Genomic DNA, 17638 nt, shown 5'->3' with positions numbered 1-17638 from the left:
AAAAGAAAACAAAAAGTCTATATACAGTGAGTGCAAATGAGGTAAGTTAAGGAAATAAATAGGCCATGGTGGCGAAGTAATTACAATATAGCAATTAAACACTGGAATGGTAAATCGGCAGAAGATGAATGTGCAGGTAGAGATACTGGGGTGCAAAGGAGCAAAATAAATAAATACCAGTATGGGGATGAGGTAGGTAGATAGATGGGCTGTTTACAGATAGGCTAAGTACAGGTGCAGTGATCTGTAAACTGCTCTGACAGCTGGTGCTTAAAGCTAGTGAGGGAGATGTGAGTCTCCAGCTTCAGAGATTTTTGCAATTCGTTCCAGTCATGGGCAGCAGAGAACTGGAAGGAGAGATGACCAAAGGAATTGGCTTTGGGGGTGACCAGTGAGATATACCTGCTGGAGCGCGTGCTATGAGTGGGTGCTGCTATGGTGACCAGTGAGCTGAGATAAGGCGGGGCTTTACCTAGCAGAGACTTGTAGATAACCTGTAGCCAGTGGGTTTGGCGACGAGTATGAAGCGAGGACCAACCAACGAGAGCGTACAGGTCACAATGGTGGGTAGTGTATGGGGCTTTGGTGACAAAACGGATGGCACTGTGATAGACTGCATCCAGTTTGTTGAGTGTTGGAGGCTATTTTATAGATGACATCACCGAAGTCGAGGATCGGTAGGATGGTCAGTTTTACGAGCGTATGTTTGGCAGCATGAGTGAAGGATGTTTTGCGATATAGGAAGCCGATTCTAGATTACATTTTGGATTGGAGATGCTTAATGTGAGTCTGGAAGGAGAGTTTACAGTCTAACCAGACACCCAGGTATTTGTAGTTGTCCACGTATTCTAAGTCAGAGCCGTCCAGAGTAGTGATGCTGGACGGGCGAGCAGGTGCGGGCAGCGATCGATTGAAAAGCATGCATTTAGTTTTACTTGCGTTTAAGAGCAGTTGGAGGCCACGGAAGGAGAGTTGTATGGCATTGAAGCTCATCTGGAGGTTAGTTAACACAGTGTCCAAGGAGGGGCCAGAAGTATACAGAATGGTGTCGTCTGCGTAGAGGTGGATCAGAGAATCACCAGCAGCAAGAGCAACATCATTGATGTATACAGAAAAGAGAGTCAGCCCGAGAATTGAATCCTGTGGCACACCCATAGAGACTGTCAGAGGTCCAGGCAACAGGCCCTCCGATTGGACACACTGAACTCTATCAGAGAAGTAGTTGGTAAACCAGGCGAGGCAATCATTTGAGAAACCAAGGCTGTCGAGTCTGCCAATAAGAATGGTGTGATTGACAGGGTCAAAAGCCTTGGCCAGGTCGATGAATACGGCTGCACAGTAATGTCTCTTATCGATGGCGGTTATGATGTAATTTAGAACCTTGAACGTGGCTGAGGTGCACCCATGACCAGCTCTGAAACCAGATTGCATAGCGGAGAAGGTATGGTGGGATTCGAAATGGTCAGTAATCTGTTTGTTAACTTGGCTTTCGAAGACCTTAGAAAGACAGGGTAGGATGGATATAGGTCTATAACAGTTTGGATCTAGAGTGTCACCCCCTTTGAAGAGGGGGATGACCGCGGCAGCTTTCCAATCATGGGGAATCTCAGACGATACGAAAGAGAGGTTGAACAGGCTACTAATAGAGGTTGCAACAATTTCGGCAGATAATTTTAGAAAGAGAGGGTCCAGATTGTCTAGCCCGGCTGATTTGTAGGGATCCAGATTTTGCAGCTCTTTCAGAACATCGGCTATCTGGATTTGGGTAAAGGAGAAATGGTGGGGGCTTTGGCGGGTTGCTGTGGAGGGTGCCGGGCAGTTGACTGGGGTAGGGGTAGCCATGTGGAAAGCATGGCCAGCCGTAGAGAAATGCTTATTGAAATTCTCAATTATAGTGGATTTATCGGTGGTGACAGTGTTTCCTAGCCTCAGAGCAGTGGGCAGCTGGGAGGAGGTGCTCTTATTCTCCATGGACTTTACAGTGTCCCAGAACTTTTTTGAGTTAGTACTACAGGATGCAAATTTATGTTTGAAAAAGCTTGTCTTAGCTTTTCTAACTGCCTGTGTATATTTGTTCCTAACTTCCCTGAAAAGTTGCATATTACAGGGGCTATTCGATGCTAATGCAGAGAACGCCACAGGATGTTTTGGTGCTGGTCAAGGGCAGACAGGTCTGGCGTGAACCAAGGACTATATCTATCATTTTTTGAGAAGGGCATGCTTATTTAAGATGGTGAGGAAGGCACTTTTAAAGAATAGCCAGGCATCATCTACTGACGGGATGAGGTCAATGTTATTCCAGGATACCCCGGCCAGGTCGATTAGAAAGGCCTGCTCGCTGAAGTGTTTTAGAGAGCGTTTGACAGTGATGAGGAGTGGTCGTTTGGTCGCAGACCCATTACGGATGCAGGCAATGAGGCAGTGATCGCTGAGATCTTGATTGAAAACAGCAGAGGTGTATTTGGAGGGCGAATTAGTTGGGATGAAATCTATGAGGGTGCCCGAGTTTACTGATTTGGTGTTGTACCTGGTACGTTCAATGATAATTTGTGTGAGATTGAGGGCATCAAGCTTAGTTTGTAGGATGGCCGGGGTGTTAAACATGTCCCAGTTTAGGTCACCTAGTAGCACGGGCTCAGAAGATAGATGGGGGGCAATCAGTTCACATATAGTATCGAGGGCACAGCTGGGGGCAGAGGGAGGTCTATAGCAAGCGGCAACAGTGAGAGACTTGTTTCTGGAAAGGTGAATTTTTAGAAGTAGAAGCTCAAATTGTTTGGGTACAGACTTAGCCTGCAGAGCTCTGTATTACTTTCTATCTTTGCAGTAGATTGCAACACCGCCCCCTTTGGCAGTTCTATCTTGGTGGAAAACGTTGTAGTTAGCAATGGAGATTTCAGGGGTTTTGGTGGTTTTCCTAAACCAGGATTCAGACACGGCTAAGACATCTGGGTTGGCAGAGTGTGCTAAAGCAGTGAGTAAAACAAACTTAGGAAGTAGGGTTCTAATGTTAACATGCATGAAACCAAGGCTTTTACGTTTACAGAAGTCAACAAATGAGAGCACCTGGGGGGTGGGAGTGGAGCTAGGCACTGCAGGACCTGGATTAACCTCCACATCACCAGAGGAACAGAGGAGAAGTAGGATAAGGGTACGGCTAAAGACTATACGAACTGGCCGTCTAGCACGTTCAGAACAGAGAGTAAAAGGAGCAGGTTTCTGGGTACGATAGCATAGATTCAAGGCATAGTGTACAGGCAAAGGTAAGGTAGGATGTGAGTACATTGGAGGTATACCTAGGCATTGAGTAATGAAGAGAGAGATATAGTCTCTAGAGATGTTTAAACCAGGTGATGTCATCGCATATGTAGGAGGTGGAACAACATGGTTGGTTGAGGCATATTGAGCAGGGCTAGAGGCTCTACAGTGAAATAAGACAGTAATCACTAACAAGGACAGTAATGGACAAGGCATATTGATATTAGAGAGAGGCATGCGTAGCCAAGTGAACTTATGGGTCCAGTGAGTGGTTGGGCTGGCTGGGGACACCGCGATTCAGACAGTTAGCAGGCCGGAGCTAAACAAGCTAGCAGCTAGTAGACCAGTGCAAGCTAGCAGTTAGCAGACCGGGTTAGCAAGCAAGCAGTTAGCAAGGGCTAGCAGTTAGCAGACCGGGCAGGCAAGCTAGCAGTTAGCAGACTGGGTTAGCAAGCAAGCAGTTAGCAATGGCTAGCAGTTAGCAGACCGGGCAGGCAAGCTCGCAGTTAGCAGACCAGGGCCCGGCAGTTTAGCAGTTAGCAGACCGGGTTAGCAAGCAAGCAGATAGCAGGGGCTAGAAAGTTAGCCTTTGGGGGGGGGCGTCGCGATTGGGGTAAGTCTGTTTTTGCCTCTTTGTGCGGTGACGTCGATAGACCAGTCGTGGAATTAGTAGGGTTCCAAGTAGCTCTAGGTAGCTAGCAGGCCGATATTGTAGCCCTGGAGTATGCTTCGGTGGTAGCACAGGAGCCCTGGTCGGGCTAGCTTCAAGCTAAATTGGTGCTTGCTCTGGGATGGAAACGCTAGCCAGGAGTAGTCATCTGGGATTGCGGTTAGCTAGTTGTGAAGATCCAGATGAAAATGTTCAGTTTGCATTATGAACCCTGGGATAAAAATAACAGGTCCGTTATGCTCTGGTTAGAGTCACGTTGTTCGAACTGGCGAGAGCTTCCCGAGCTGAAGGTTAGCTGTTGACCGCTGGTAATGGTTTGCTGACTGATATCTGGTAGTTAGCTGGCTAGCTTCAGTTGAGGGATTCTAGATCCGAAGTAAATATAAATACTTTAGGAAAACAACGCAGTTTTAAAAATGTAATCAGATTGCATGTATCTGCATGTATGTATGTATCTGCATGTATCTGATTTACATGTAATCACTTAGTCCCCAACCCTGATCTCTGTCAGTTTTGTTGCATAGCATTTAGAATGTAGATGTAATGTAGCCGGAGATGTAGGCGTTTGAACTGAACGTATCAGCAGCCGTACATGGGAGAGGTTTACGATTCATGTACTGAATGGCCTTTCACACTGTACTGCTATCACTCTCCATTGATCTGAATGGAACTGAAGGTAGAGCGTTGCTTAGCTGGCTCCTTGGAGCATGTCCAAGGAAGTGTCTTTATGTGTCCAATCGAACATGTTCCCTGTGTTCAGTGGAATTCTCAAGGTACCACAGCGAGCCAGTACACTGCAATGATCTCAGATCAGTATGTAGAAGTGCTTCCGTGCATGCAGCGCCAGGCAGTGCCAGCATTTTCTAAGCTTTTCCTAAAACTTTTGAACCCTTGACCTGCGTTTTTATATAGCCAACATCCACAAAAATCATAATTATTATGGTAGTGACTGATTTGAATGACTGTAAATCCTCTATATTCCCCACAACTTTTGTTAATTCTCCTGATTGATAATGTGTGTTTTTGTGTAAGTGTATTTGTGCATATTGTTTGTTTATATTTGTGCGTTCACATTTGCAATACCGTATTACTGACATGATTTCAGTCATGGAGAATCATTCATTTTGATTCCCCTCCTCCCCTCCCATTCCAATACCGCACCAGTCTCTCCTTCTCTCTGGATGAATGAGTTCTACCCTTCCCGTCCTCTACTCCTCTCCCTGACCCTCTCCCTGGTGTCTTCCTCTCCTCTCCAGATGAGCCTCTGGAGCTGCCCCTGTTTCAGCTGATCCCGTCCCAGAGACAGGTGGTGTTCCGTGGGGACCGGCTACCGCTGCAGTGCACTGTGTCCTACCTGGACCCTTCGGTCACGCTGCTCTGGCACCACAATGGCGACGTCGTCCACAGCAACGAGGACAGGGGCGTCTACGTAGAGGATACCCTGGTCCATGACTGCTGCCTGCTCACCGGGTAGGGGGAATCGGGGACGTGAGTGGAGAGCTAATCTCTCTCGCTCGCTGTGGCACAGACACACTCATGCGTTTCATTTGTGCAATGCAGCACTCACTCACACACACATGCATGTATGAGCTCATGTGGTACAGTTTTGCAGTACACGACCACACACTCACAACACGGCATCTCGCTAACCATGCTCACAAGCACTAACAGACAGTCGCACGCATCAGAAACACACTCTTCCCCTTCTTTCCGTTATTGTCGCCGAGATTTACCTTGTGTAATCGTCCGCCCTTGATAGGGATCTGAAAGGACAGGGACAGAATAGGGTTGACCGCGTGCCACTGCCTCTGAAAGCTAATCTGTGCCCCTCTCAGAACGTTTGCCGAGCGCTCCGGGAACGTTGCCGGAGTGCTTGGCGATCACAAGCTAACAGGAACAGTTGCTGACTCTTAATTACAGTGATAATGGGAGCAGCAATGCTGGTTTTCTCACATTTCGGGGCCTGTTGTCGCGTTTCCTCTTCCTGTCTTTGTTTTCTCTCCATGCTGTTGTTACTGTTAGCTTGGCGGCAGACCTGGTTTCAAATACTATTTAATATCATTTAAAATACTTTATCTGTGCTCAATTAAGCTTGCCTGGCTTATTGGACCAATCAAATCTTCCCAAACCTGTAAAACCCACCCATCTGGTCCTCTAAGCAAGCTAAAGCAAACACTCAAAATATTGGAAAGATTTAAAATAGTATTTGAACCCAGGTCTCCTTGGCGGTAAGCAGGCTCATATGGAGGAGCACATTGCCATTGATTAGTTTAACTGCTGCTACGCTCTGAGCCGGGGGCTCTAACATAAATTTGGATGGTGCTGACAGAAATATGTTTCCCTGTGTCAACAGGGCCGGAATGCTTGTTGTCACGGTTTACATAGCACAAGGAATTCCATCTCTTTTCCCAGTTCTGGAAAAGATACCAACCCAGAATATTGTAGCTCCCACTGCTCACGATTTGACCAACATTGCCACTTGTAATTTATGATGTTGAAGTTTACTGTTATGTTCTATTCTCTATAGCTTTGTTGCTGAGTTGATTATCTCAAAGTATGAGGATGAGTGAAAATATATGTTGCATGACCATTTATCTATTGCGCTTGGCTAATAGTATTCAGTGTTACTCTTCCTAATTTGAATTTGTATCGATAGATTGTTCTGTAGCGGTCTGACAAAATGGAATGACTTAGCATTGCCTCTCCAATGAGGTCTGTAGTTCACACCTGGCTGCTCATTACGAACTGGCGAATGGCTGTGGAACACTCATAGCTAATGGCAACTAACAGCTGTAGTGTTAAGTTGTGAATTTTGTCCATCAAGCTGCTCTGGTGAATGTATCACTTGTATATGTGAAGGGATTGGAGAGTGATTATCACATGCCTGTGTTCTCTACAGCATACACAGCAGAGCAGAGTGGCCTTATATAGAGCCCAGTGTCCATTGTTAGGTGGTGTTCTGTTCTAATGGGCCTGTCATGCCAAATAGTGTCCTCTTGACAAAAAGTGTCCCCCCACTTGGTCACAATGGGACTCGATAATCAATGGATTTCACATGACTGGGCGAGGTCGTAGCCAATCAGAATGAGTTTTTCCCCCCAAAAAGGCTTTATTACCGACATAAATACTCCTAAGCACTCTTGAGAGTCTCACCTTTCTATAGAGGGAAAGGTGTAGCCCAAATTGTTCTGACGCTACAGGCAGAAGTTGGCAGATCGGCGGTACTAACCTCAGATGAGTCCTGTGACGCTTCTGGGGGGTGTAGAGAAAAATGGAGAACACCATCATGTTTGTCAGAGTCTCATATTTCCATATATTGGTCATACGGGGCGGCAGGGTAGCCTAGTGGTTAGAGCGTTGGACTAGTAATCGAAAGGATGCAAGTTCGAATCCCTGAGCCAACAAGGTACAAATCTGTCATTCTGCCCCTGAACAGGCAGTTAACCCACTGTTCCTAGGCTGTCATTGAAAATAAGAATTTGTTCTTAACTGAGTTGCCTAGTAAAATAAAGGTAAAATAAAAATAAAAATACTAGTTTGTAGGCCATTTTCGGGATGGCTCATAGTCTGGCAAACACCGCTGTAGCTAGGCCACCTTCCACCACAGATTTCTCTTGCTTAAACAGACTTTGATGTGGCTTTTTTTATTATGCTAATTACAGTTATATGGGGCACGGTCATCGACTCTAGGGATTTTTAAACACGTTTTGTTGAGATAATAAGATGAAAACATGACTTTGAACTGCTTTTGGGTACCTTGTTAACATTTTAACAACATGAAAAGTCATGTCTTAAACGGTTCTACATTTATCGGGAAAATGGCGAAGAAAATGTGTAAACTGGACGTGAACTTACCTTTCAGATTGCAACGTGAGCTGCTATGCAGCTAGTATCACTTCATTCATGTGCAAATCAGTTCAAATCATACACTGGCTCGTCTGGCTGGCATGTGTTGAGCTCACCTCCCCTTGTCATGTCTTACTAAAGTAGGCTTTCATTCGTCCTATTATGCTACTTTGTTCCTATCTCCCTTCCTCCACCACATGGCATATAGGCATAGCTCAGTAATTCAGCAGGACACTTGTGGTTGAATATAATGCAGGACACAACAGACAGTTGAATCATTTTGAACCTACCTGTCAATATTTAAGATTGAAATATGAACATTTTGCTCTTTTTGTGGAACAGTTGTGTATTGAAGTGGTTGATTTAATTTAATATACCCACATGGGTATGGGCTAAAGTCAACACAAAAAAATAAAGAGCAATTTAGTTGAGAAAACAGAAGTATGAATGACAAGTAAAGTGCATCATATGAGAGGAGGATCCTCAAATTTTTTTGGCAGAAGTAGTGTATGGCTGTTCTTTTTCATCTCTCAGTTCTGGTGTGTGGGACGGAGAGAAGGTGGGTTCTACGGGTGGTTCTGCACGTCACTTTACCTCCACAGGCAGCCAGTCTTGGAAGGGGGACTTCCAGGCACAGCTGCTCTCTTCGCTGTTGGAGTGTTTGCAGTGCTAGTGTATGTAGCGCATCTGTGTATCTCACTGTGCCTAGGATGATATGGCAAGTGTAGTTTCTTAACAGATTCGATTAAGCAACACGACAATAACAGTAGCTGTAGACAGCTGTAGATAATGTCATGAAAAGTGGGATCTTGGAGAGTGGTTGGTCATGGATCCAAGTCTAGGGAAGGGATACGGTAGGCAGAATGGCAGAGCCCCTGGATCCTGGCGAACAAGAGCAGAGTACGAAGGAAAGGGGAGAAGACAGATGAGTAGGACACAGAAAGAAAAACACACAGGTTACATATAAATCAGGGGTTCGTTGAGCAGAACACAACGTTTTGGAGTGGTTAGATGTCAATATGTTATGTAGAACAAACATGCCTCTCCGACATGCACAGTGCCTTCGGAAAGTATTCCAACCCCTTGACTTTTCCCACATTTTGTTACATTTACAGCCTTGTTCTAAAATTGAATAAATATACTTTTTTTCCTAAGCAATCTACACACAATACCCTATAATGACAAAGCAACAAACAAAAAATGTTTACATTTCAAACAGAAATACCTTATTTACATAAGTATTCAGACCCTTTGCTATGAGACTCAAAGTAGAGCTCAGGTGCATCCTGTTTCCATTGATCATCCTCAAGATGTTTCTACAACTTGATTTGAGTCCACCAGTGGTAAATCTAATTGATTGGACAAAATTTGGAAAGGCACACACCTGTCTATATAAGGTCCCACAGTTGACAGTGCATGTCAGAGCAAAAACAAAGCCATGAGGTCCATAGAGCTCGGAGACAGGATTGTGTCGAGGCAGGGATCTGGGGAAGTGTACCAAAACATTTCTGTAGCATTGAAGGTCCCCAAGAACACAGTGGCCTCCATCATTCTTGAATGGAAGAAGTTTGGAACCACCAGGTTTGGAACCACCTAAAGCTGGCCGTCCAGTCAAGCTGAGCAATCGGGGGAGAAGGGCCTTGGTCAAGGAGGTGACCAAGAACCCGATGGTCACTCTGACAGAGCTCTAGAGTTCCTCTGTGGAGATGGGAGAACCTTCCAGAAGGACCACCATCTCTGCAGCACTCCACCAATCAGACCTTTATGGTAGAGTGGTCAGACGGAAGCCACACCTCAGTAAAAGGCACATGACAGCCCGCTTGGAGTTTGCCAAAAGAACCTAAAGATTCTCAGACCATGGTCTGATGTAACCAAGATTTGCTTGAATGCCAAGCGTCACATCTGGAGGAAACCTGGCACCATCCCTACGGTGAAGCATGGTGGTGGCAGCATCATGCTGTGGGGATGTTTTTCAGCGGCAGGGACTGGGTGACTTGTCCGGATCGCAACACTCACATATGCTGGGCTACAGCAGCTCCATCTTGCCCTCTAATAGGCTAGGTAGAATTGTCACCATATTGCTTATACCTTTCAAACCACATCAGGTCTACACAGTGCATAGGGTGTAAGGGCTAGGGTTTGATTTGGGATTCAGGGATAGGTTCTTTGTCAATTTGTCTTCTTCGATTCCTCACATCCTTTCTCTTCACGTCCAATCCCAAAAAGGATTGGGGGAGAATGTCTGTGGATGCGAGGAAGAAAAATCACATAATTACTGACTGTTGTCACACAACTGTCAGGCTGCCTGAGAATGAAGAAAAGTCCTGTGCACGTGCACAGATGCTCACCATTATCTTTATGGGTGATGACAAGTGCAGCCATTTTCTTTTCCCTCACTTTGCAATATCTCACACTGCTGCTTGTGTTCACATCATATCACTGAGTCTACGTTTATGCATGTGCATTACGTCGATAAAGACATGAATTTACTCACTCATTTATCAGGAGGTGACTGCATATTACTCTTGATATGGCATGTTAAATTAAATTGAATCAGCATCAGCTCATTATTAAATGTGTGGGACAAAATAGAGAAGGGAAGCACTGCAGAATACAAAAGTGCCATTAATATTAGGATGACATACTGTACATAGAAATACAATGACATTATATTGACACCACTTAAAATATGAACTATAAAGGCATCACTATAACATATTACTACATACAGTGCCTTCAGAAAGTATTCATACCACTTGACGTATTCCTCATTTTCTTGTGTTACTGCCTAAATAAAAAAAGGACTTCATAGATTTTGTCTCCACCCATCTACACACAATAACCCATAATGACAAAGTGAAAACATGTTTTTACAAATTGATTGAAAATGAAATACACAAATATCTAATTTACACAAGCATTCACACCCCTGAGTGAATACTTTGTAGAAGAACCTTTGGCAGCGATTATAGCTGTGAATTTATTAGGGTAAGTCTATAAGAGCTTTGCACACCTGAGTTGTACAGTATTTGCCCATTATTCATTAGATACAAGCTCTGTCAAGTTGATTGTTGATCATTGCTGGACAGCCATTTTCAAGTCTTGCCATAGATTTTTAAGTCAAACTTTAACCAGGGCACTCAGGAACATTCATTGTTGGTTAGCTACTCTCGTTAGGATTTGGTATTGTGTTATAAGTTATTGTTCTGCTGAAAGGTAAATTTGTCTCCCAGTGTCTGTTGGAAAGCAGACTGAACCATGTTTCCCTAACACACAGATTTTGCCTGTGCTTATAGCTGTATTCCGTTTATTGTTATCCAAAGAAACCTCCATAGTCCTTGCCGATGACAAGCATACCCATAACATGATGCAGGCACCACCATGCTTGAAAATATATAGAGTGGTAGTTAGTGATGTGTTTTGTTGGATTTGCCCCAAACATAACGCTTTGTATTCAGCACATAAAGTTAATTTCTTTGCCACATTTTTGCAGTATTACTAAAGTGCCTTGTTGCAAGCAGGAGGAATGTTTTGGAATATTTGTATTCTGTACAGGCTTCCTTCTTTTTACCATCCTCAGTTTTCTAATATTTTAAAATCACCATTGGCTTCATGGTGAAATCCCTGAGCAGTTTCATTCCTCTCCGGCAACTGAGTTAGGAAGTACACCTGTGTCTTTGTTGTGACTGAGTGTATTGATACACCACCCAAAGCCTAATTAATAACGTCACTGTGCTCAAGGGATATTCAGCATCTGCTTTTTTTATATTTACACATCTACCAATCAGTGCCCTTCTTTCCAATACATTGAAAACCTTCCCGGTCTTTGTGGTTGAATCTGTGCTTAAAATTCACTACTCGAATGAGGAACCTTACAGATAATTATATATAGTTGAAGTTGGAAGTCTACATACACCTTAGCCAAATACATTCAAACTCAGTTTTGAACCATTCCTGACATTTAATCCTAGCAAAAATTCCCTGTCTTAGGTCAGTTAGGATCAATGCTTTTTTTAAAGAATGTGAAATGTCAGAATATTAGTAGAGAGAATGATTTATTTCATCTTTTATTTATTTCATCACATTCTCAGTGGGTCAGAAGTTTACATACTGTAAGGGGTGCGTAACTGATGGCACGGAAGTCAGACGCTGGAGAGCAGGACTAGGTAATAGCCAGAGTAGTTTAATTGCAAAACCAACGGCATAAAGAAATAACCAACATGGGTACAAAACCTGACGCGCACCAGTAAACATGTGCACAAGCACTTACAACAAACAATTCCACACAAAGACATGGGGGGGAACAGAGGGTTAAATACACAACAATAAATGAGGGAAATGAAAACTAGGTATGTAGGAAAACAAGACAAAACAAATGGAAAATTAAAAGTGGATCGACGATGGCTAGAAGACCGGCGACGCCAACTGCCGAACGTCGCCCGAACAAGGAGAGGAAACGACTTTGGTGGAAGTCATGACACATACACTCAATTAGTATTTGGTAGCATTGCCTTTATAGTGTTTAACTTGGGTCAAACATGTCGGGTGGCCTTCCACATGTTTCCACAATAAATTGGGTGAATTTTGGAACCATTTCTCCAGACAGAGCTGGGGTAACTGATTCGGGTTTGTAGGGCTCCTTGCTCGCACATGCTTTTTCAGTTCTGCCCACAGATTTTCTATTGTATTGAGGTCAGGGCTTTGTGACGGCCACTCCAATACCTTGACTTTGTTGTCCTTAAGCCATTTTGCCACAACTTTGGAAGTATGCTTGGGGTCATTGTCCATTTGGAAGACCCATTTGCGACCAAGCGTTAACTTCCTGACTGATGTCTTCAGATGTTGCTTCAATATATCCACAAAATGTTCCATCCTCATGATGCCATCTATTCTGTGAAGTGCACCAGTCCCTCCTGCAGCAAAGCACCTCCACAACATGATGCTGCCACCCGCATGCTTCACGATTGGGATGGTGTTCTTCGGCTTGCAAACCTCCCCTTTTTCCTCCAAACATAACGATGGCCATTATGGCCAAACAGTTTAATTTTGTTTCATCTGACCAGAGGACATTTATCCAAAAAGTATGATTTTTATCCCCATGTGCAGTTGTCCGTAGTCTTGCTATTTTATGGCGGTCTTGAAGCAGTGGCTTCTTCCTTGCTGAGCAGCCTTTCAGGTTATGTCTATATAGGACTTGTTTACTGTGGATATATATACTTTTGTACCTGTTTCCTCCAGCATCTTCACAAGGTAATTTGCTGTTGTTCTGGAACTTGGTCCTTCAGGTGTTTGGAAATTGCTCCCAAGGATGAACCAGACTTGTGGAGTTCTACAAAGAATAATTCTGAAGTCTTGTCTGATTTCTTTTAATTTTCCCATGATGTCAATCAAAGAGGCACTGAGTTTGAAGGTAGGCCTTGAAATACATCCACAGGTTACCTCCAATTGCCTGAAATGATGTGAATTAGCCTATCATAAGCTTCTAAAGCCTTGACATAATTTTCTGGAATTTTCCAAGCTGTTTAAAGGCACAAGTCAACTTAGTGTATGTAAACTTCTGACCCACTGGAATTGTGATACAGTGAATTATAAGTGAAATAATCTGTCTGTAAACAATTGTTGGAATTAAAATTAGTTGTCATGCACACAGTAGATGTCCTAACCAACTTGGCAAAACTATAGTTTGTTAATTAAAACCTCTTGCTCCTACTTGAGACGCAGACGTCCCAACTAGAGCTCTGGAAATGCAAATGCGCTACGCTAAACGCTAATAGTATTAGTTAAAACGCAAACGTTCATTAAAATACACATGCTTGGTATTGAATTAAAGCTACACTCGTTGTGAATCCAGGCACCAAGTCAGATTTTTAAAATGCTTTTCGGCGAAAGCATGAGAAGCTATTATCTGATAGCATGTAACACCCCAAAAGACCCGTAGGGGATGTAAACAAAAGAATTAGCATAGTCGGCGCTACACAAACCGCACAATAAAATATAAAACATTCATTACCTTTGACCATCTTCTTTCTTGGCACTCCTTGATGTCCCATAATCAATACTGGGTCTTTTTTTTTTCGATTAAATCGGTCCATATATAGCCTAGATATTGATCTATGAAGACTGTGTGATAAACGGAAAAAAAGCGTTTCATAACGTAACGTCATTTTTTAAAAGTTAAAAAGTCGACGATAAACTTTCACAAAACACTTCGAAATACTTTTCTAATGCAACTTTAGGTATTAGTACACGTTAATAAGCGATAAAAATCATCAGGAGGCGATGTAAATTCGATAGCTGGTCGTCTGGAAAAAATGTCCGGAAAAACACCGGGCCAATACATCAAGTTGGAGGTCGGAGGGAATCGGTTCCCTTTGGTCGGTTCTACCAAGAATCAAATCCGAATCAAATGAGAAGACTCTATACATCCTGTGGAAGCTGTAGGTACTGCAACCTCGGCCTCATTTAATACGGTTCACCTTTAACAATGGGTTGATGTGGCGCATGGATATTTTTTTCCACTTTCAGTGATCAGATTTTCCTGCGCTTTTCGATGAAACAGACGTTCTGTTATAGTCACAGCCGTGATTTAACCAGTTTTAGAAACGTTAGAGTGTTTTCTATACACACATACTAATCATATGCAAATACTATATTCCTGGCATGAGTAGCAGGACGCCAAAATGTTGCGCGATTTTTAACAGAATGTTCGAAAAAGTAGGGGGTAGGCTTAAGAGGAGAAATGTGAGAAATGTGTGGAGTGGTTGAAAACTAGTTAAACCTGTTGAGGATCTTGAGTCCCAATTGGGAACCAGCCCTCCCACCGTCAGCTGGAATGTGGCGCATGGAACGCAAAAAATATTCTTAAAAATATTTAACCTCCACACATTAACAAGTCCAATAGCTCAAATGAAAGATAAACAACTTGTTTATCTAGCCAGCAAGTCAGATTTCTAAAATGTTTTACGGCAAAAACATAGCACATATTTATGTCAAACCACCACCGAAGACACACCGAAGACCAAGCTAATTTCCATAGCCAAATTCAACAAAATATGCAATCACCAAACGCAGGATTAAAATAAAAATAATTTCACTAACCTTTTGAAATCTTCATCAGATGACAGTAATATAACATGTTACACAGTACATTTATGTTTTTTCAATAATATGCTATATATATCCATAAATCTGTTTACAATGACGGCATGTTCAAAAAAATGCTACTCAAATGTCCGGAGAAATGACGATAGCTCCGCCATATGCCGTCAGCTAACATGGAATACACAACATAAACTTAGACTAAATATGCATGTTCTACATATATATAGAAATATACACTTCTTCTAAATGCAATCGCTGTGTTACATTTATTTTTAATGTTACAGATTTCGTTCACTAGGCTATAATATGAGTCGGCGCTCAGGAATTAGCATTTTGGCTCCTCTACTTCGGAGTCCACAGAAACCCATAATAAACACATAAATATTCCCTTACCTTTGCTGTTCTTCCATCAGAAGACCTGGAAGGGTTTATACTTACCAAAAACAGCTTTAGTTTGGAAGTCTGTGTCTTTCGGTGATCAAACACGACATATTTCGGTTGAAATGCAGCCAAAAAGTCAAGTGGGTGCGCACCAAAACGTCGAAATTACATATTATATGTCGACTAAACTTGTCAAACTATGTTCAGAACACAGCGTTAGCATGTTATCTAGCTTCACAGCAATTCTCAGGACGATCAGAAACACACGAGTCGTTTAATCAATCTTGGAACAAAGACATCACCCGAGCAGAACGCGCATGAGAGTAACCTGTTTTCTCGCGTGACCGAAAGGTTTCGGCCCACCAAAACCCTCATGAGCACGCGATTCTCACAATGAGAAGCCCCATTGAAAGCAGACATCGCGCTGAAGAGATAGAAACTGTTCCCAGGACTGTAAGTGCTTGGGAAGGGTGGGGGCGATGACGTCAAAGTTGGGCCAACTTTTATGATGACAAGAGAGAGTTTGGGAGAATGAGTGCCCTGAGAGTTCTGCTTTACATAGAGACATAATTTAAACGGTTTTAGAAGCTCTAGAGTGTTTTCTATTCAATAATAATTTTTATATGCATATATTAGCAATTTTTGACAGATTTTTTTTCTGTTTACTATGGGCACGCAATCACCCCAAAGGGGGCAGTAATCAGCCCTATCTTTAACAGGTTTTAAATACTTATTGATACAAAACAGTTCAGGTTTGAATTTTTTATTATTTCCGACATTTTTCTAAAAACAAGATTCCAATTTGACATAGAATCTCAATTTAGTAAATTTTACATTCTCTCACGCTCATGATTAAAGACAGACCAAGACGCAGCGTGTGTAGAGTTCCACATCTTTAAGTCGGTGAAACTTCAAAACAATAAACCAACAACGAAATGTGAAAGTAGTGGTGCACATGCACAAACACAAAACAATATCCCACAAACACAGGGGGGGGAAAATGGCTACCTAAATATGATCCCCAATTAAAGGCAACGATTACCAGCTGCCTCTAATTGGGAACCATACAAAACACCAACATAGAAATATTGAGCTAGAACACCCCCTAGTCACGCCCTGACCTACTACACCATATAGAACCAATGGTGCAGCCCCACCGTGTTCGTGCCCAAACCGGACGGTAGCCTCCGCTTCTGTAATGATTTCCAGGGTGTGAACAACATAAGCTTATTTGACGCCTACCCCATCCCAAGGGTGGACGAGTTCATCGACCGATTGGGAAAGGCCCAGTACATCAGCACCCTTGACCTGGCCAAAGGATATTGGCAGGTACCGTTGGCAGCCTCTTCCCGGGAGAAGACGGTGTTCTCGACACCAGACGGTTTGTATCAGTTCCAGGTGCTCCCGTTTGGTCTCCACGGAGCCCCACCCACATTCCAGCGACTGATGAACAGAGTGCATCGACCTCACCAGCAGTACGCAGTGGCCTATCTGGATGATATCATCATCCACAGCCAAGGTTGGAAAAAGCACCTGACTCGCCTCCAGGCGGTGCTGGACGCGCTCAGACAAGCCAGGTTGACCGTGGACCCCAAGAAATGCAAACTAGGGTTCAAGGAGGTGGAGTACCTGGGGTATTTGATAGGACGGGGGAACGTCAAGCCCCAGGAGAGGAAGGTTCAGGCAGTACGTGACTGGCCCGTTCCACGCACCAAGACACGGGTCAAGTCCTTCCTGGGACTGGCAGGACACTATAGCCGGTTTATCCCCAACTTTGCAGCTATAGCTTCCCCCCTCACATATCTAACCAGGGCCCGCCTCTCGAAAACAGTGAAATGGACGGACGAGACAGAAGCGGCATTCAGCCGTCTGAAGGAAGCGCTATGCTCCCATCCGATTCTCGTAATGCCCGATTTCCAGGTGCCGATGGTGGTCCAGACGGATGCATGTGATACGGGACTAGGGGCCGTTCTGTCCCAGATACACGATGGGGAGGAGCACCCCATCATGTACATCAGCCGAAAGCTGATGCATAGAAAAAAAAGCACAATTGTTGAGAAAATACCCACTTTACCCTGGTCATGGACCATGTTCCCCTGGTCTGGATGGCCTGGGGAAAGTACACAAACAATCGGGGGCGTACAGCAGGTCAGCCACCAGGGGGAGACTCGTCGAGGCCTGGTGACGGACGGTGTATAAATCACGCTCCATCTGCTGGACGTGCCAGGTCTTGACGGGCTCTCCGGCCAGGACTAATTGGGGCTGATTGGGAGCTGGTTAGTAATCAAGGGCTGATTGCTCACCAGCTGTGCAAGGCCCATAAAGCTGCCAGAAGGGCAGCACACACGGGAGATCAGGGGGAAGAAAGGACTCCCGTATAGT

At 43.9% G+C, this 17638-nt stretch overlaps 1 protein-coding gene across 3 annotated transcripts in view; it reads left to right on the top strand.

Annotated features, from left to right (window-relative positions):
- LOC112252843 (adhesion G protein-coupled receptor A3) overlaps positions 1-17638 on the top strand; it is a 238400-nt gene that overhangs the window by 86369 nt on the left and 134393 nt on the right. For all 3 annotated transcript variants that reach the window (XM_042323487.1, XM_042323489.1, XM_042323488.1), the window contains exon 7: positions 5185-5398. In XM_042323487.1, coding sequence (XP_042179421.1) covers positions 5185-5398 — 214 coding nt within the window. The remainder of the gene's footprint in view (positions 1-5184; positions 5399-17638) is intronic.

This window comes from Oncorhynchus tshawytscha, linkage group LG06 (genome assembly GCF_018296145.1).
Source record: "Oncorhynchus tshawytscha isolate Ot180627B linkage group LG06, Otsh_v2.0, whole genome shotgun sequence".
Taxonomy (NCBI): domain Eukaryota; kingdom Metazoa; phylum Chordata; class Actinopteri; order Salmoniformes; family Salmonidae; genus Oncorhynchus; species Oncorhynchus tshawytscha.
The sequence above is the reverse complement of the archived record's forward strand: the minus strand, read 5'-3'. Positions and strand labels throughout refer to the sequence as shown.